The sequence below is a fragment of the Schistosoma haematobium genome, chromosome 2, assembly GCF_000699445.3.
Source record: "Schistosoma haematobium chromosome 2, whole genome shotgun sequence".
Lineage (NCBI taxonomy): Eukaryota > Metazoa > Platyhelminthes > Trematoda > Strigeidida > Schistosomatidae > Schistosoma > Schistosoma haematobium.
In genome coordinates, this window is record NC_067197.1 from 13,423,312 (window position 1) to 13,446,245 (window position 22,934).

The 22,934-nt window shown below is 31.0% G+C and overlaps 1 protein-coding gene across 1 annotated transcript in view; it reads right to left on the reverse strand.

The window, feature by feature from the left end:
• Positions 1-21,247, reverse strand: part of MS3_00006244 (uncharacterized protein) — a 35,928-nt gene extending 14,681 nt beyond the window's left edge. Inside the window, exon 1 of the mRNA XM_051214368.1 lies at positions 19,980-21,247. Within this exon, the coding sequence (XP_051067532.1) occupies positions 19,980-21,018 (1,039 nt within the window). The 5' untranslated portion in view covers positions 21,019-21,247. The remainder of the gene's footprint in view (positions 1-19,979) is intronic.
• Positions 21,248-22,934: the final 1,687 nt, after the last annotated feature.

A 22,934-nucleotide genomic window follows, 5' to 3' on the forward strand; every position in this document is an offset into this window, starting at 1 on the left:
GATATGGAAAAGAAAAAACAACAAATTCTGAGACAATTGATGGAAATTTCGCAAATGAAGTATTTACTATATGGTTCTCAGATTCTGTAACGTTCTATTAAAATACATTTGATTGTTCCCGCCTGTGGCCTAGTTCACAACAGTAGTATTAGTATTAGTATTAGTAGTAGTAGTAGTAGTAGTAGTAGTAGTAATAGTAGTAGTAGTAGTAGTAGTAGTAGTAGTAGTAGTAGCAGTAGTAGTAGTAGTAGTAGTAGTAAGATAAGTACTATTTTCTTTTTTTAATTGACTTCTCAATGTTCGTTTTAATAATGAAAGGCTATTACTATTTAAGTAATTGATTAGTAGTGACCACTGTAAAGCAATAATATAGTTTTCATTATTGATGACCTTTAAAAATTATAGAATGTATAGTGTAAATCATTTTTCAACCAATATTAAATTATCATTATGGGGTTGTGGAGATTGTTGGGTTTAGATTGATATCATAGACGGATCAACGTTAGGTCGCCAGTGAAAGCCTGGAAGCACTGGGCGGCCGTTTTTCCTAGTATAGGACTAGCGAGAAGTGCACATCGACGATCCTTCACGTGGGACTCGATCCCAGGACCTTCTGTCTGGCGCACGAATGCTTAACGTCTAGACCACTGAGCCGGCATTCAACGGTGTTAATGTTAAAATTCAATCAATCCACGACATTACGCAACCATCTTCCATTGTTTTTAGTGAGTAACCATCTCACAACAGACACGGTTGTGATTAGTGGAGTTCAACCGTGTCTGGTGCGATACATTTACCCACCTCAAGTTTTCAACGGTAGTCTGACATTGATCTACTCATGATATCAATCTAAACTCAACAATAAATTATCTCCTAACAACTGTAGTGCAGTTGGATGTTTCAGCATCCAACCTAGACATTTTATGAAATCTGTTTACTAAATAAGATGATTTAACCTGTGAGTTACCGATATATTCGTTGATCAAACAAAAAAAAAGAACAATTAACCGCTCATTATTTCTTACACTTGGATTTTTAGCCAGTTCATAATATTACACCATTATGATTCCTACTACAGCAACAGATTCATCTTCACAATTAATTTCTTTCCAATAAAAATAATTTGCTAAACTGTCACAATGAATACAGAATTACAATCAAGTTATCCTATGTAAATATAGATTTCATTATCAGAATATTCCGTACAAAAGAAACTAGATATTTAGTAAGAAAAATCTTCTTTTGAACAAATCGCTATCTCACTTAACACATACACGTACAAATACATAGTCCTTTTTTTGTTTCTCACTTCTCGTTTATATTATTCTTAGTACAATGTTTTGATAATAAGAATTCTCTGGACATCAACATACATTCACACATACACACACACACACTTACAAATACATATATGTAGTTATATATCATTCAATAATTATTAAGACAAGCAAATTCAATTTGGCCAGACAAAGGAAAATGACCTCAATGAAATAAATTAATATTGATATATCATATTTGTAACTCATCGTTACCACAATAATAATAATAATAATAATAATAATAATAATAACGATTATTATTATTATTACTGTTACTGTTATGTATATTGTTTTGTTTATTACTTTCATCATAGCCCAAAACAAACTATGACAACAGTGATAAAAATGTATACCAATCAGTGGAAGAAAAAAAAATGCTTGACCATAACACTTCAATTCATTGAAGCGTTTAGTTTTTGTGACGAGGTTTCTTCAAGTAAAGCAGGAGAAGGTGGAGAAGAAGAAAAAGAGAAGAAATCAATCTTTTTTTTGAATAGGTAAAAACATATGAGTAATCTGAATTTATTTATCAGTAATAATTTGTCATTTTCATTGTTGTGGCAGTGGGTTATGGTAAGTCATATATTTATATATATATATATATAGACATTTTAGAGAAATAAAAATCAATTTAAAGATGATGGCTAAGACGTGTTGGATGTATTAGCGTTAGTGTTGATGTTAGTATTTTTTTAATTAAACAATTGGATAGTTTCACTTGTGCTCACACTAACTAATCAGTAAGAAGTAACCAATGTCATGTTTTTCGAGCCTTTAGTGCTAATTGAATTCTACCGATCAGGTTTAATAGGGACTACTAGTTCAAGTGACTCGAACTCGACATCCCCAATGTATTGTGTTATGTGGTTGGAGACAATCAACAGAAAGCTTTGAACCTAGGTTTCGAGTTAGTTATCGCTTTTAAGTAAAGCATATCTACAATTTAAAATGAGATTAAAGTTCACGAGTACATTCATATTTGTGTGTCACAATCAGAGATATTATCATACAGAAATTTATACTGTATCTAAGCCCCTGTATGACTAAGGTATTTTATATCAAATAGCAACGGATGTCATGTTGTCCAATCCTAATTTAAGTTCCCTTCCACTTTTTATCCTTTTTTATTTTTTGTTACCAACTAATCATAAACAAGGAATGATTTATTGTTTACAGTAAATTAATATTGAGGATTTTCTTCAGTGGATAATATTTTTTAGAAATGTACTAATGTTTTAGTCATTACTATCATGTAAATCATTAAATTGATGGATGACACATTGTGATTTGTCTGTGATAGAATTGTCTTACATAAATAATTCCTTTTTACCAATATTCACTAATGCCGATTCAAAAACGTATCCTCTTATCGTCAGGGGTAAATTTGAAAGCGAAATAGATCATTGTGTAAGAAATGTATTGCTCGACAATAACGATGTTTCGACGAAAAAACTCTACAGTTGTAAGAATTTATGTTGTAAGCGATTCGAGACAAAGTTTGTTAAAAACTATACTAATTCCTAGTTTTCATGTAGCCTCAAATTTTACCGATAAATTGTCAGGGTTAGTGAAAGAACACTGAATAATATTTCAGTTATAATGTCATTCGTAACGGTAATCCTGATACTAAAGATCGATCACTTAACGTTGATTTGTTTACCGCAGTTCGCTAATATCATCAGTGAATGGCGCTCATAATATAATTAATTAGATTAAAAACACTGTTGTTGTTATCTACATTCTTCCCATAGTTCAATAAGCATGTAGTGCCGAGGACTTAGGAGTATGTTTCAGTTCACTTAATAGGTCAGTGTTGCATATAAGACAGTAATTTTCATAGGAGATTTAATGTCAAGCTTTAACTTCACCATTTTCGTGTGTTACATGTAGAATTTTGTGCTATGCTACATTGATGTGTTTATAGCACATATTTACGGATAACTCTAGATGTTTTCAATGAAATTTTTAATAAAAAATATATTCTACTATGTAAAATTCACTCAATCACTGAACGGAAAAGTTGATTAAAATGCTGGATATAACACATCTGTTGCGAATAACTTCAACTGTTACATGAAGTAATCTTGCCGTAACCTGTCTATTCTATTCTTTCTTTTGTTTACTTCATTAAATTTATTATTCCCAGGTAAGATTTCGGTTATTCCATAAACTGTATTACATAAGAAAGCATACTCTATCATGCGGTTCAGAAAAAAACTTGCGTATATCTTTATACTTTCTTCAAATAAACACCATTTAATGATGGTAAAAGAAGATAAGCATGGCGTTCTCTCTTAAGTTGAAAAATTAAGTATACAAAAAAGGATCCAAAAGGATTCAAATTTTTCAGTACTTGTTTGCACGGAATCTTTTCATAGTTAGGATAATTTACCAGATTACCAGAAATATCCAGTTCGTGAATGTGAGGAAAATCTTAATAAATAAGTTGAAAACGAATTCTAAAGTTAAATTTAAATATTGTTCTAAGTTCAATGCTTCATAAACTTTACAGAATTTAAACGTTATTGAATTTGAAACACAAATCAAATGGTTTTGAAATGTAATAGAAATCTAACCAAGAATATGTTACTGTAGTCAGAGTATAACACTTCAAAACTAATTAGGTTTTTAAATATTCTATTCTAATTTTGAATCATCTAAATAGGCATGAAGTTGGATATCCACCAATGACTACTAGCGGTAATTCCACCGAATCGCTAAGATGATGATGATGATGATGACTATTACCCACTAGATTAAGACCTCAAAGATATTGAAATGGATAAGCTAAAAATCACAAGAGAAGTAGTACTATGGAGTATTGTAATGAAACAAAACGTTTGTCTAGTACCATGTATATTTGAATGATTTAATAGTATCAATTATTTTTTGTGCTTAAACCACTAAATAATAAAAATACAAATTGACCATGTGTTACATTTTTCTTATTTAAATGACTGTCAATGAATAGTTTACTTGTCATAGGAAAAGAAAAGAAAAACACCTCAGGTAATTGGATAAAAATAACACCATATATGTGTTAAACATATATTAAATTCGAACCAACTAACAATTTGGCCATCTGTTTATTTCCTTAATTATAACAACAGGACATTTAACTCATTCAATTCTCAATTGTTTGAGTAAATGAATGAATACAGTAAAAAAAGATTAAGAAGAATCATAGAAGAATAAAAACATGGAATAATTTCAATAAAACAACCGGACATACAATTCATTATTTTGCGTGACTTTTATCATAATATTATCAACCAAAAGTTTTAAACATGCATGTACCTACATATATATATACACACACACATTAACCAACTAACTAACTAACAAAACAACATCCAGATTTATGATGATAGCTACTATGAAACATAAAAAAGATTTGGTCCATTCTCTTGAATGTTCATATTCATTGTTATTAATCATGTTGTCGTAAAACAGAAAAAAAAGAAAAAAAGAAAAAAGAAAACTAAAGAAACTTTTTGAAAGTATTTAGTTAGGTATAAAAGAAATTGATAAAATAAAAAAAAGAAAAAAACTTGAAAAAATAAAACAAACTTAACAGATATGATGGTGATGCTGATGATCAATGACTTAGTTTTTCTATCTTGATAATTTAAAAAGTTTGTAAAACTGTAAAAATGAGAGAGAAAAAAAAGAAAAAAAGGAAAAAGAAAAATGACATTGCGTGTACCATTGGGAAATGTCTAAAAGATATTCATATATATATATATATATATATATATATATATATATATATATATATATATATATATATATATATATATATATACCTTTTAAATGTTACATAATTCTTAAACTTCAAAAGACTATGAAATCACCTTTCTTCAGAAATAATTGAAGAACAGCTAAACGGGTATAGACATGCATATATATATATATAAGGGGTTGTCTTTATAAATGAATGATCAGATCCCATGTGGGATTTGTAAGAGGTGTTTTTATTACTATAACTATATGACAGTTTTATAAACAAGAATTCTAAAGCAATACATTATTATTTTCCTTCTAAAGATTAATCAATTCATTTTTTAACAGCCTTTAATTATTACAATGTTTGATGTCAGCTATTATGTAATTATTAGAAGAAAATTATTGTGATGGTGGAGAAGATTTGTAGCTCAGGTGGATGATTTTGGCGGAGTTTTGTTCTCTGAGCTAGATGGTTTGGTCGTGGAGCTTTCATCGTTCTTCTGAACGACATCATCAGCACAAAATTCATATAGAAGTGAAGTGTTCGAATTTTTCCATATGTGTTTCACAGCTTGTTCTGTGCACCTCAATGTTGATTGGTTCTTATTGACCTTAAATTTATCATTGTTTACTTCTTTGTTTTGGTTGTGTCTCCCATTGGTTTGGTTTTTGTTCCTATATTTATGCATGATTTTCCTGATTGGTTGATAAATTGGATGGATTTCAATATGCTGGTTGATTGCTGATTGACCTGAGTGCCAGGCTTCTAGAAATTCTCTGGTGTTTTTGGAGTTTCCTCTGTCTAAGATTTCCACATTTTTCCAATCGAATGAGTGTCCGCAGTTGTCCACGTGTATTGATATAAGTGAGGAGATATCATGGCGGCTAATTCATGTTCATGTAGGCGAGGGTGAAGGGGGCGTCCGCTTTGTCCGATGTAGTGTTTTTCGCAGTTGGCACAATTTATTTTGTGGATGATGTTTGATTTGTTTTCCTTTGTTATTCCATCCTTTGGTTTGCATAGGATTGATTGTAGTGATTTTGTCGATTTGTGTGCCATTCAGAAAAACGATGAAAGCTCCACGACCAAGCCATCCAGCTCAGAGAATAAAATTCCACCAAGAAAATCATTGTATTTAACAATGTATATTTGAAGTGTTGTCAGTAGGTAGATTGTAGTAGAATATTTATTCATGTATTATTCATCAATGACATACATTGATAGATCTCAATGAAATCTCTACTAACAACGAATTACTACTTTGATGAACTGATCTATTTATACAGTACAGTAATCAACTCTATGTTCATCACTATACAAGATCTATTATTATCTTGAAGATATTCAATTAGCATAAACAAAATTTTAATATACATCAATACCTTTCAACTAACCACGTACTTTTGCTGAATGAATAGCGGAATACTTGGTGAATAAAAAATCGAACTAATAGTGACATATTTCAGTAATAAAGATTAAAAAAAATCAGTTGTATAAAATCGGCGGTTAATCAAACGTTATGCTTAACATCATGGTTTATGTTACTTCCTAATGTCAAATGAATTAAGGTTGTGAAATACTATACCCTAACATTGTGTTCAGAGTTTGGATGGTAATTTCAATCATTTTTCAATCACATCAATTGTCGATATTATATTCTATCGTCATCGTGTTGAGTATTCTTACTTCTTTTTACAAAAAGGACACTGAAAGTATATATTATTACATAAATTGATTAGTGACATAGATTTGGCAGAAAGATTAACAGTTATTGTACATTTATAGTCATATAGTTTCAACAACTAAAACCATAGACTTACAAAGATGAAGCTCGTTTTAGTCAACAAATAGGACAATACTTAAACTCCTGTCCAATGCTCTCTGGTTTTCAATGATTCTGTAGTTGATGTTATTATTTGATTCAAACTTATTCGTATTTAGATAAACTGATATCTAGACCGAACTATATCTTTAAAAATGATTTGATTGAGTAATAGTCATTAATAAAAGACTAATTTTACCATATATTGCACCCTAAATATACCATCATAGATAGTTGGACTTATCTCAGTAGGTTGTTCACAATTCAATCTCCTAAAATACAAAATAACCATGGGACAAGTGGATTATGATGAATCGTAAATATATTTCTTTTAAATAAATATAAACTACTCATTCGAAACAACAGGATATTTGTAACCAGATATTAATCACAATTATCTGCAAACCAAAGATGCTCTTGTCAAAATACTTTTCATTAATTTCCAACGAAGATTATTATTTGGAATTGAAATTAATATGTAGAATGTGTCCGTTACTGATAGGGGAATAAATAAAAATCAAAGAGGGTATTGAATCTCCAAATACTACGTTTAAAAAGAAATCAGTTTTAAAATTCATATAACAGTATTCAGTATGGAGTTGGTCTATGCAACTTTCAATAAATCTTTATTGTATTAGTTAGCTTGCTATAATTTTGTGTTCGAGTGACATCTATTCAGTTGGTACATTTTGTCCACCTTAATAACTGCATAGTTGAATTAAAGTTGATATAAACTAACTCTTCTGGGGTCATCACCAATACATCTTTAGATGATTTCTCTCACCTACATCACTCTGAGGATTATCGTTGAAGTATTAAGCCTTAGTTATATGGTTTATCCAGTTAGCTTACATCCTATTCCATACCAAAAAAATTCCACTAATAGTTTGTAGGTCAGAAATACAGAATTTAAACTCAATCAAAAACATCAACACACTAACTCTAATGGTTAGAGGTTAGTCGCGAAATCTAAAATTTCTGTGATCAGAAGATATAGAAATTATTGAATTTGTAGTTTTATATCACATATTGACCCATTAATTAGATCTACTACTCAAAAGTAGCATATATTATATTGATATTTCTTCTCTATATGAAATTCCCCAAGAGTATCTAAACACAACCCCATTAAGCATCGAATCCAGAAACTTTGAGCTTTGTTTTTATTAAATTTAGGACAGGGTTTTGTGAAGATTTTGTTAAGTTAATAGTTGATTTCATGAGTCAATTAAAGGTAGACAACCATGCAAAACCTGGGAGCATTAGAAGGCCGTTCCGTTCTATTGTGGGACTCCACAACAGTACGCATTCATTGCCCCGCCCAGCAAGATTCGAACCTAGGACCTATCGGTCTCGCGTGAGTGTTTAACCTCAAACCCACTGATCCAGCATCCAACGGTGTCAATGTGTAACCTCAACCAATCCACGAAATTGAGCGACGTATTGATTAACGACATACAGATGAATGAATAATATTCTTTTAAAATAAATCCCTATCAAGTTCTATCTACTATTATAAATTAAAATGGTTAGTCAAAAATGTTAAATAAATTCAGTAGTTGAATTCATGAGTCATTTAAAGCTCAGCACTATGCATCCACGATCCTGCCCGCGGAATTCGGACCCAGAACCTATCAGTCTCATGCGCGAATGCTCGAATGCAAATGATAGATCATGGGTTCGAATCCCGTGGGCAGGATCGTGGATGCACATTGCTGAGCTTTAAATGACTCATGAATTCAACTACTGAATTACTAAAATCTCCACAAAACCTTCTCATAAATATATTTTAATATGAAACAAATTTATTTCAATATCTGAAGTATTAAAATTTATTCAAACCTGTACTACATCGAGGAAGAAGAATAAGAGGAAGATTCTGATTTTAGAATATTTTTAAATGATGATTTTTCTTTTTAATTAAACTGACCAAACGGTTTGATAAAAAAAATAAAAGAAAGAAAAATTATACCATTCACCTAATTTTTTTGTTTTTATTCACCCTTTTTTTCTTTTTCTTTATGTTAGTTTCTCTGATATGGGGTTATTGTTTCCTTTATCTTTTTTAAAAAAGAGAAAAAAAATTTTTTTCTTTTCACAAACAAAAAAATTACATTTATACTCATGGAATAAGTTATCGACAGGATTTTTTTGTCTTTATTTCAATGGGTTTATATATATGGGTATAATTCCCAAGTGTCCATCTACTTATTGTCCGAATGGTAATAACATCGTCAATTCTATGAATATGTATACTGTTTCTTTTTTCTTCTTTCCATGCTTATTCAGTTTCTATTATTCACAAGAAAAGTATCCATGTCTGCTTGAATGGATCATTTAAAATGAACAAATAATAATATATATTCTAAAAATAATAGTGTAATCACCATTTTGTTTATAATCCAACTGTTTCTAGGTTATAGATTTAGTTACTTTAAATGGAACATTATCTTACTATTTTCTATTTCACATTTCATTGTTTTAATATAATAAGGTTAGACAATATTTTATCTACTGTATAATTAACAAATAGAAACTTTTATCTTTCAATATACATTTAATTGTGTACTTCATGAGAATTGATGTATATGTAATTGTGTTAAACATAAGCACATATACACACATTTACACATATACACAAACTGTCATATATGCATTTTTAGAAAGAAAAAAAGAAATTATGCCCTACGGGCTATTCGTTAATCAGTAATTTATTTTCTTAAGAGGAAACAATAGTCTCTATCCTACCAGAATACATGCACACATACAGACATCAGAAGAAATATTATCAACCTATATATATATATATATATATACCTTTGTTTAACTTCGATCATAACAGATCAGATTTCTACGTCTAGTATTTTCATGATGTAGTCATAAATTCATTGCTTTAATAAGAAGAATAATATTGACGATGATAACGAAAATGATGTATTGATTTACTCACAAAGTGTGTACAATAGAGAACAGCAGTAAATTCTATAATATTATTATTAATAGTCACTATTATTATTGTATGCCTTTTTTTTCTCCTCTTGCTTATATATTCATCATTGAAACCCTGAAGGCAGTTAACTATATTTACGTTATAGTCCCTTGAGTAAATGTAATGAACAACTCGTAAATGAATGAATAAATGAAATTGTTCTAATATCTCATTATTTATTGAATTCTGTTCTATTTCACTTTTTTTGTTTTGTTTTTAATACAAATTAACTTAACTATTAATTCATTATTTGTACTCTTTTGTATAATTTAGTTATAAATGATCAAATATAGAGCCATATATACAATAATCAATCAATCAATCAATCAATAAGATAAATCAGTATTGTTTCTTAGTAAATAATTTATCAATGCAACACCAATAACATTTAAATCTATTTATGGATATAACTATATATCGAGTGATAATTCAATTGACTTGGTATTCTTTGGTTGTAACTTCCGATTGTTGTTTAACACTGCAATGGATCAGTCTCTTATTGGCATTTGTACATCCTGTGCAGATTGCCTCAATATGGCCTTAAGTCAAAAACATTATAATCAAAGATGGATGATAGTTAGCAGTCGAATCCAGGGCGCGCGTTTCGTCCTATTCGGGGCTCGTCGGCTGGATGTATCTACATCCCAGAGTTGGTGTTGAACAAGTAAGTGGCTATCAGGACTTAGTAGCTAACTGGATAACACAATGGCGTTTCAAGTGAACGGTACTGGGTTCGAATCTCGGAGTGAAAATCAACTCTGGGATGAAGGTACATACAGCTGACGAGTCCAAAGTAGGACTAAACGCGCATTTTGGATTCCACTGCTAGCCACTATCCATCGAGTAATAGTTATTTTAATCAATACATGTTATTTGTTAAACCAATAAAGTAGAAAGAAAACATTAGATAATTTCGTTCAATTTAAATTCCACTCTTGTGGACATTCATCAACAAAACAATATCATAAAGAGAATTTTGTGGAGATTGTAGTAATTTAATAGTTCAATTCATGAGTCGATTAAAGTTAGACCACTTCGGAAAAACCGGAAGCATTGGAAGGCCGTCTAATTGTAGTATAGGACTCGTCAGTAGTACGCATTCACGATCCCTCTCACAAGATCATACTAGGACGAAACGGCTGTCCAATGCTTCTACGTTTCCCAAGGTGGTCTAGCTTTAGTCGACTCATGAATTGATCTATTGCATTAAACAAGACAATATCTGGAATGTTTATGTATTTTCAGTTTTACAATAATAATAATGATAATAATAACAATAATGTATACGAAATTTAAAAAAGAAATGATTGTATTTGTTTTAATCTTATTAATAATAAGAACAACGATTAGAATTCGGGTATATATTTCAGCTTAGCTGGAAGATTTTAACGCTTTCAGGAGAGAAAAACACTTCTAGAAACCTAAGAAACAAAAGAACATCAGGTAGATATTTTGTTGTAGATATAAATGGATCAGAAGTGAGTAAGTTTTATTGTTTTGGTAAGATAGTAAATTTCAGGTCATATGATAAACATGTTTTCATTAATTGGCTAACATAAAATTCATTGACGATACTCAATTCTGTTGTCTGTATTGTTTTAAAAAACTGAGGATAAAGTAGATGACGGATTCACAATAAATGTAACTCATTTATCAAATACAAACTTGCATACTTACATTCAAAATAAGTAATCTTTTTACAAGGTGATTATATGAATAGTTATTCAATGAATATCAGTAACCTACTTTCAACCATTAGATCAAATGTCCTAACTCCGTTTCGCCTTCTCTGGTTTAGACAGCTGTTTCATATAAATGTGGCTCATTATCAAGTACGTAAGACTTTATCTTCAAGATAAACTACATGTTATTTACTCCAACTCACTTCAGAATTGCTCCGAATCTTTAAGTATATATTATTTTCCTACTAAGGTTTGTTTTTAGCTAACAGAGGAATCCAGGGCGTCTTTTTTGTCCTACATAGGTTTATTAGCATCCTAGTGTTGTTGCCTACACTGAGATTTGAGCCAAATACATATTACTTCAAACATTAGTATGTAATCATATTCTCTTGATGAATCTTAAACTGGTTTCTACTCATCGAAACAATTTTTTCCACATACACTACTAGATAAAAATAAACAATTTTAGCAAAGTTTGCTTATCTGAACTGAGTGGTTTAATAGTGATAAAAGTAAATTTATTCTAAAAAATGAAGTCTGAATGCTTTAAAGAACTAGACTTCATCTGAGCTTCAAATCTTCTCCATCATCAAGAAAACAAATAATTTAAAAGCACTCCGTTCTTCAACTATTAATTTCACTACCATTACCAAATTGTAAATTGCACTAAATCACGTTTGTTTAACATGGAATCAACAAAAATTAATAGATGTTTGTTTCTTTCTAACGAGAACATACTAAATGAATTCTCCGGAACAGTTACAGTAATAATAATAATAATAATAATAATAATAACACCCCTATTTTTCTTCTTTTTGTTTCCTATTACATTGTCTCCTTCTTTTCAGGAATAAAAAAACAGTGGAGTTTTATAAGGATACTCATTATATTAACATAAATGAAAAAGAGGCAGATAGGGTTAGGGAGGAATTTTTCGTAATAATAATAAGACATTACGCTTCAATCATTTATTGAGTAGTCAGTAGTTATTCTTAACTTTTTCATTAGACTATTCTAAGGGCCATTTATTGTTATATATTTTTTTCGATCTATTTCGTCTACAGCCTTGTATATTATTTTCCTATGGAATTCAATTCGACCAATAAACTGACAGTGACAATTATTCTAACAATTGGATCGATGGCTGGTAATAATAATAATAATAATTATTATTATTATTATTATCATTATTATTATTATAGTAGTATTATGTTCATAGACTTAGAAATGAATTTTATCAGTATATCTAGATTGAAGAAAAGAGTATAAATTGGGGAAGATTTTGTTTGAATTCTGTAGTTTCTCACTAGAAGTCTAGGAAATTAGTCACTAGTAAGTGGATGATGACCGTTATTATTAAAAATTGGGAAGATCACTGAATTTCTGGTTTGACACCACTGATTGACTTTAAAATTAGACAATCAGTAAAAACTAGAAATTACTAGTTGTTTAATTTTAAAATCAGTCTTTGAGGTAAAAGTAGGAATTTAATGATCTTCACAATCTCCTATACTAACAACCATCATCTGATTACTAGTGAATAATTTCACAAAGTGATTCCTAGAGTTCTAATGAGAAGCCGTGACCAAAGAATTTCAGCCATATTGGGTATGAGATAAATGCCACTAATGGTAACGAAGGATTGTTTTCCATTTTTTACAATCATGTAACTAGTCACAGCTATCTAGATTTAATTATAATCTATGTAACTGTGATCTAGATAATTTAATGCTTGAACTTCTTATAGTCCAGTGTTTGTACTTTCGTAGTTTAACCGATCCTAAATAAGAATTAGTCTATTATTTTGTAAAATATTGGGCATTTAGAGATAGTCGTCAGAAAATCCTTCTATGACTAGGTTTGATGTTAGTTGGGCCTCTTCGCCAATGTACATCTCGAATCTTTGATAGGGGAGCGGAACTGATATTCTCTGTAGGAGTTAAACCAGGATCATCCAGTTTCATAGTTTGAGACATTATTACTCAGGTATTCCGACCGTTTAGTAAAATACTGAAAGATGACCATTATCTGAATTCATATCATTAATTGCAAAGTTATTCGACATATATTTCAGTTCACAAAACTAATCTTTAATTAATCTCTTAGTCTAAAGTTAAGTATTTGATTTATTGACCAACGGAAATAACCTCAACATAACTCATGCATTAGGCAACAAGTGAGCACTTTTTCTGTTGATGTAATTTAGAAACAGTCTCATATTTAATTCATTTATGACTTGAATGTTTTTTTATTATTCTTTTCAACAAAACAGCCAGTAAGTGGTTTAACCGAGTACTTTAAAATAATGATGAAACTACATAGTTTTCTGTTATCAACAGTTGAACAGAGTATTTTTCTATTATAACAAGTATTTACAAGAAAGAAACCAATTCTGTAGACTAAATGATAATACCGATAACTGATTACGCCTGTTACTCCCAATGGAGCATAGTCCGTCGACTAGCATTCTCCAACTCACTCTGTTCTGGGCTTCCCTTTCTAGTTCTATCCAACTGTTGTACACTCTTCTCATATCTCTCTCCATTTCGCGGCATATAGTGTTATTTGGTCTTCCTCTCCTCCTTTGGAATTCAGGATTCTATTTGAGGGCTTACCTTATGATGCAGTTGTGTGCTTTCCTCAGTGTGTGTCATATCCACTTACAGCGCTTCTTCCTGATTTCTTCCTCCGCTGGAATCTGGTTTGTTCTCTCCCACAGTAGGTTGTTACTGATGGCATCCGGCCAACGGATCCGAAGTATTTTGCGTAGACAACTGTTAATAAACACCTGTATCTTCTGGATGATGGCTTTCGTAGTTCTCCAGGTTTCTGCCCCATACAGTAGAACTGTCTTGACATTTGTATTGAAAATTCTGACCTTGGTATTGGTTGAGAGTTGTTTTGAGTTCCAGATGTTCTTCATTTGTGAATATGCTGCTCTCAGTTTGCCGATCCGCGCCTTCACACCTGCATCAGATCCACTGTGTTCATCAATGATACTGCCCAGATATGTGAGGGTTATTACATCTTCCAAAGCTTCTCCGTCAATTGTGATTGGATTGGTTCATGTTGTGCAGTATCGGAGAATCTCGCTTTTCCATTTGTGTATGTTGAGACCTACTGCTGCTGAGGCTGCTGCTACACTGGTTTTTTTCTCCTGCATTTGTTGTTGCAATTGCGATAGGAGGACCAGATCATCTGTGAAGTCTAGACCATCCAGCTGCATCCTATCTGTCCACTGTATCCCATGCTTTCCCCCAGATGTTGACGTCTTCATGATTCAGTTGATTCGCCCGGAGCCCCTCCAGGGCTATTGCCGGTCTCAGTCCCGGATAAAGGAGGAGGGCTGGATATGGGGTTACCGACCACACCTCATAGAAAACTAACTCTCCATAAAACCGCTAAGCAGAAAAATATTCTGCAGATTTTCTAAAGATAATCCGACTAGAAACTGACATTCTTTTGAATAGAAACGAAAAGGATTTCAAACAATAACAACAAAAAACAATGCTACAAAAAGAGACTGAGTTTATTTTATTATGGTGTAAAGAAAAGTTGAATACTTATGAGAATTGAGTAGACTGTATAAATGTTGAATAATTTCATTGAACCCTTTTATTTTTTCATTATCCTTGTCTGTTTCCATTCATTTTCCTATATATTCTTATTCATTATTTCTATAGTATTGTAATGTGTATTGACTTGGATAAATGTCAGCTTTTACACACATATGTTCGTTTCTATCTGTTGATCTCCATTGAATATCAATGTAATTAAAATGTAATTAGATAATATTCAGTAGACTTACATGAGTGTTGTACATTCATGATTAACAGCATATTAAAGTGGATGGAATGTAGATAGTATAGAAATTTTGGATTGATCAACTAGATGTACCTGAATCGGATTGTTTATATTTACACTGGAACTTGAACCTACATCATATCGTTTCAATACGAGCGTCAAAATAGTCCTACTATAGAGAGCTGAAACTTGGAGAACTACTACAACCATCATCAGAAAATTACAAGTATTTGTAAACAATTGTCTGCGCAAGATATTCAATGTCCGTTGACCGGATACCATCAGTAGCAGCCTACTATGGGAGAGAACAAACCAGCTTCCATCTGAAGAGGAAATTAAGAAAAGACGTTGGAGGTGGACAGGACATACATTTTAGAAATCATCCAACTGCACCAAGATGCTATCCCTAACTTGGAATCTTGAAGGGAAACGGAAAAGAGGAAGACCCAGGAACACACTGCGCCAATGATTGGGAGCAGATATCAAAAGGATTAATAGTAACTGAAAAGAACTGGAAATGACTGTCCAGTAGAGAGTTGGATGGAGAATGCTGATGGGCGGCCTATGCTCCTCCATGAGGAGTAACAGGAGTAAGTAAGTAAGTAAGTAAGTAAGTAAGTAAGTAAGTAAGTAAGTAAGTAAGTAAGTAAGTAAGTAAGTAAGTAAGTAAGTAAGTAAGTAAGTAAGTAAGTAAGTAAGTAAGTAAGTAAGTAAGAAAGATCACGTAGAGATGGACAGTGATTTTATTCATGGTTATTTCATATATTACTATTCACAGCTAACTAAAAATTACCGAAATTCAGTATAATTAGTCTATAATATTTCATATCAATATTCTTATTCGACTTTCATAAAAATAGGCTCATTATGGACATAAAGTAATGTTGAACATTTAATACAATGTGCAATATATATATATATAACTTTCACAACTGTTTTGTTTTGTATTCCTAATAGATGGATCAATATATTAACCTACATGAAACGTCACGTCATCACTATAGCATAGTTATCTATCTTTTTAATAAACAAAAGCTTTTATCACCAAGTTGATGAAAAATAGTTCATTATTTTATATGTGATCATACAAATTAAGCAAATCTTTACTACTGGTATAAAAAAATAATTTTGTGTGCGATCTCGTGCATTGGTTGAAGTCAGACATTAACACCATTGGATGTCAGCTCAGTGGTCTGCAGGTTAAGCGTTCACGCGCGAGAATGACAGGTCCTGGGTTCGAATCCCGCGGGCAGGAGTGTGGATGCGCATTACTGAGGAGTCTCATACTAGGACAAAACGGCCATCCAGTGCTTTCAGGTTATCCATGGTGGTCTAGCTTCAATTGATTCATGAATTCAACTGTTAATTTTGTTTTGTTATTAAGTTGTAACTATTATCAGGTGCATTGATTAATTGTAATTAGAAATTGTTAAGGAGAGAACCATACATTTCTAATTTTAGAGAAATTTTAGTTTCTTTTTTAAAATATTGTTTAAAGTACTAATAATGTTAGACAAAGTTGTTCCATGAAAGCATAATTTTTCTAGCTATGTGTTTAATTAAATTATTGTCAAAAGCTTTATGTAACGTATTTGAAACTCAAATATTGTGAACTTATACATGTATTCTTGGAAGATATTAATCCACTTCTAATTGGTTGATTGATTTCGTTGGTCAGTTATGTACTGTTAGATATTAGAGTGATAATCCGAAGATATGATTTGTTTGAAAAATTATAACTTACATTACAGGCTGTGTTCGTCGCAGATTGATCTCATTTGAGATACAATCGAAAATCAGAGAGCACTGAACAGCTATTCCGTCCTAGTATAGGACTCCTGTGTAGTATGTACTTGCGACCCTGACAAAGATCAAACCTAAGACATTGATGTTTTATGTTGAATGTTTAACCATTCAAATTTCTGTGTTTACAACGAATTGAACACTATCAACTTCAATCAGTTTATCATATAGCTCTACAACCAATCTCAAAAAAACCTTTCAACTAAAAAAACTAACATCGGCTCGATGCGTAGGAAAAATCAGGGAGCATTTAATTATTTATCTGATTTTAATTTGAAATTATGTATCATTGACTATTAGTAATTATATCTATATAAGTTTGCATAAGAAAAATTTAGATACTGGGAAGAAGTGTAAATACCATTAAAGTAACAAATAGAAGGGGATTAATTATTTGTATTTCTGCCTGGAGCCTCTCTGGGGCTACTGCCGGTTCCAAGCCCGGGTAAAGGAGTAGGGTTGGGCATGAGGTTAGCGACCCCATCCCATAGAAAACTAATCTGCTAAAATAAAACGCTAACCAGAAAAAAATAATTCAAACCATTTAAACTCTGCCCTGGGAGTTAGAAGGTCTTTATTTAGAAGAGTTATGACATCTCATGGTGAAAGCCGAATTTCTTCGGAAGTCACGAGACTGATGCCCCTTCTGACAAGCAGAGCAACCACTAATTTAGGTACATGGAATGCTCGTATAATCTGGGAGACCAGGAGAGTCTTCCAAATTGTTGTTGCAGTAATTTTCAAATTCATTCTTTATTTGATATTTATTGATAAAACCATGAAAATTTTGCATCCAGATAATTTAATTGTGGTATAAAAATGCCTAAGAGATGTTGACAAATTGTTTATTTGTTTAAACTAAAAATCATGTAAGTTTTTTTGTAAAAAAAAGATTTGCTTGAGCTGAATCATTTCGTTAGACGGTATAAATGAAAGCCCAGGACAGAGTGGGTTTGAGAATGCTGGTCGGCGGCCTATACTCCATTAGGAGTAACAGGTGTAAGTAAGTAAGTAAGTAAGTATAAATGAAACTATGTTTAATGTAAAATGGTTGGAGGTAGTCAATAGGAAACCCTGATAAAACGTATTTACAATCTTAGGGTAATTGGTTAATTGTAACCAGTCCACAACAAAACAGTACATTATGACTTGATAATAAATAGAATCCAATTAGCACTAAAGTTTAGACAAACACGACATTGGTCATTATTCAATAACTAGTAAATGTGTTATGAACAAAAATTTCAACATATTATTCATGAAACATTAAAGAGGGAGAATGTATTTGTAAAATCTCAGCGAATGAATTTGAAGTAAATCCAACATTTCACCTAGCGACTCGGCGCCCAAATACTGTGAAATTATTCGATCAAATTTAAATGAAAGTTCTTATTTCTTATTTATGAATATTAAACTCACAGAGACATTAAATGCTGAGTTACATTTTATTACATAGTTTGAATGGTGAAGCGATTAAAACTTAGTAATTAGGCAAACTTTTATTAACTAGGCTTTCAGTTACATAGGATATTTCAACAACTAGATAGAATTGTATTCAAATCCGTAACTCCATTGAATTACAGTTTTACTTGTTTAGTCAAAGAAAAGAACACACAAGTGAATTGCAATTAAAAACACCTTTGAAACATTTAAATTTAATGTAGGTAGGATTCAGAGATTTGTAAATGAAATATAGTTTGCTAAAATGAAACAAGTCAACAATCATTTTGATAGTTATCAACATTTTTAATCCGAAATATGAAGTTACTTAATATTTTTTACATTAAATTCACTTGCTATTGATGTTTAGGACTGCAATTGATCAGTCTATTATTAGCATAGGTACGTCCTGTAAAGATTGCCTCGACATTGCCACAGGCATTGTCACAAGTATTATAAACAAAGTGGTTATCAGGATTCAGTAGCTAAGTGGACAACACGATAACTTTTGAAGTGAATGACTATGGATTCGAGTCTCGGAGTGAATATCAACCCTGAGATGCATGTACATTCAGTTGATGAGTCTCAAATAAGACGAAATGCACGTCCAGGATTCCATTGCTATGCACTATCCATCTTTGCTCATAGGTTTGTATTAATTTCAAGAGTTCTATTACCATTTTTAACGAGAGCTTTTTGTTTGAAATAGTCTAGAATTAAAAAACTTCATCAATGAATAAACTAACATTTAAATTTCAGTAGTTGAGATCATGATTCAATTGAAGCTAAACCACCATGGAAAACCTGGAAGCACTGGACGGCCGTTTCTTCATATCATGGGACTCGTCATCAGTGTGTATCCACGATCCCACCTCGCATGGTTCGAACCCAGAACCTAACAGTCTCGCGCGCGCAAGAGCTTAACAACTAGGCCACTGAGCCGGCATTCAATAGTTTTAATCTCTAACTTCAACTAATCCCTGAAATTTAGCGACACATCTAGCTTGAATTGACTCATGATCTCAAGTACCGATATTACTATAATACATTACGTAAATCATCAAACTGCATCATGAGGCAAGCCCCAACTTGGAATCCTGAAGAGAAACGGAAAAGAGGAAGGCCAAAGAACATAGAATCAGATATGAAAAGGATGAATAACAACTGGAAGGAGCTGGAAAGGATTGCCCAGAACAGGGTTGGATGGAGAATGCTGGTTAGTGGCCTATGCTCCTTCGCGAGGAGTAACAGGCGTAAGTAAGTAAGTAAGTAAAAAGTACATTTGTATTAAAGACTTATGTAACATCATTACACCTACCAACTAAACATATTGGATATTTGATTTAATTCATTCCATTACTATCAATTACTAAGAGTGAACTTATTAACTTACTAAGTTTTTGTAAATGATTTAAAACATCTATTTTTTCCATTGTTTTATCTAATCTAAAATGTAATGAATCCAACATGGAATTATTTCTTCTTCGATATAATTCATTTACATTATTGTTATCATCATCATTGTTTTCATGTATCATTTCATTCTTTTTCATAGATGAAAGAATATACTCTTTATTGATAGAATTGTTCAAAGATGATATACATGTTGATGATGATAACAATAATGATGATAATGGTAATGTAGATTGTTGTTTTTGTTGTATATAATCCATTGAAATGGATTCATTCTTTAAATGATTATTTAATTCATCATTAATAAGTTGTTTGACATTTCTTTGAAATTCATAACATTCTATTGGATTACCTGTTTGTTCTAAAATATTCCGATCATTATTATTATTATTATTATCATTGTTATTATTATCAGTTGTATTACTGTTGTTGTTATGCTTATTAGATTCTGATAAAGAATCATGTAGTCGAGGATATTTTGTTGTACAATATATTTCTTCATTGAATTCGATATTATTTTTATCACATATAGTAACAGTAGTAGTATTCGGTGAATAACAAAGTCTATATGGAAGACTAGAATTGAGAGATATTGATTTATTATAATCATTAAATTGATTATCCAATTGATTCTTTTTAGACAAACAATGATTAATAATGCTAGAAGCTTGTTTATTATTTTCAGTAGAGTTAACAATCTCATCAATTGTAGTAGTAGTAGTAGTAGTAGTGGTAGTATTAGTAGTACTGGTCGAACTAACTGAAGTACAAATTTTAGGTTTAATATCTTCATTACCAATAGTATTAACATTATCATTATTAATATTCAATTTTCCTTGTTCAATTGATTGTTCATTATTTTCAAGAATATTTCTATCATATTCAGATATAGTATGTAAAGTAGTATTGAATTCCGGTAAATTTAAACAAAATTGTGAAAGATTAGTATTATTCTCTGAAGTATCAAATGTATAATGTCTAGATTGATGTTGTAATTGTTGTTGTAATTGGGATATCATAATTAGGTTAGTTTAATAGTAGAAAAATAAATAAACTCAAAGTGATAAGATATAAGAGAAAATCAATTTGGGGGGATAACAAACAGTGTGTATGTATATTTATTATGTATATAGATATATCGATAGACACTATAAGCAAGCTCTTTGATCCTCTCATGAATCAGATAGTATTATTCCAATATCTTGTCTTATTTACTTTTATTCAATATTTGACCTGATATAATCAACGGCAAAATATGTAGAGTAGTGATAAGAAGAAGAAGAAGAACTAAACACAATCAATTAGCCATTCTCATTCAATTTAATTTAATTCCATGGTGACATTATTTTTAAAAAAAAGAAAAGAAAAACAAAGTGGGAAAACATGAAAAAGGAAAAGAGTTCAATTGATAGTGGCTAAGTATTTAATCAAATATTCCTGGTAATTTGGTTTAATGTATATAGATAAATTAATATGGACATATAATCAATGTGACTTTTAAACATTCATCATAACCAAATTATCTTTTTTTGGATATTTCTGTTGTTGTTGTTGTTGTTATGTAATCAGTAAAAATTAGGTTATGGTTGTTGATAACTAGAGGCAATCTGTTTACTATCGTTTTATGGGTTACTATTATTATTATTATTATAGAAAATGGAATTATTCAATGACCAATACAAATAAAGAAATATATATATATATATATTGAAATATTGAACAATGAATAAAGAACAACGGCTAATATGATCAAATGATTTTTGTATAATGAAATTTGTCAGTCATTTTTCTGTTAGATAAACATCTATGGTACTGTTTAATTTTGTTCATCTGTTCTTTTTACATTGACCCACTCTAAATCCTTCGTTTAGTTTCTCCCTTCTCTTTATAATCTCTCTCTTTCTCTTTCTCTTTTTTTTTGTATCCACCTACATACTTAATTTTTCATTTCAATCTTCATTCATTCTTTTCCTTTGTATATATTTCGTTTTGTAAGTCATTTAATCTATCATCTATCCAGTAATATTCAAAGGTCGAGCGTATATACAACATCAAAGTAATATACTATCATTAGTTTTATTTTGCTAACATATTACATTCCCTAAAATATTAATTTAACTAGACATATGTCCCTAAAGATTTGAGATAGTGTTTCTATTTGAAGTAAGTAGTATATTTTCATCTTGAAAAAAATCAATATAAACATTTCTAACTCTTATATCAATTTGATTGGTACTTGAAACAAATTCATTTTGTTTTTATTTTTATGCCCTTTAGGTAACATTATCTTCATTGGTTATTAAAGTTTGGAAGAGAAAAATTTGAAGTACATCAATACAAAATATATGTGAGAATAATATGACGGTAAAATAATTTATATGTATAGGGGAAATTTTTCCTAACCAATGACTAGTTTACAAAAATTTTCTAACAATTTGTATTAATTATAAGCAAAGATGGATGGTGAATAGAAGTGGAATATAGGATTAGCGTTTCGTACTATTTCGGACTCGTCAACTGGATGTATATGAATCTCAGAGTTGATATTCACTCCGAGACTCGAATCCATAGTCATTCACTCCAAACGTTATCGTGTTATCCACTTAGCTACTGAATCCTGATAACCACTTTGTTTATAATACTTGTGACAATGCCTGTGGCAATGTCGAGGCAATCTTTACAGGATGTACCTATGCTAATAATAGACTGATCAATTGCAGCCATAAACATCATTCGGAAGATTCAAGCAAACAACACCAAGTGAATTTATTCGTATTAGTGTTGGAGGGTATAGAAAAGGAGAACTCAGATTATTTAAGTATATTTTAGTCAGTGGCTCATCATTTGAGTTACCTACATACCGAAATCGAACATTCAAGTTTCATGGTAAAAATGACTGTTTAATAGTTAGTGTTTACCAACTTTAGTTAATTTG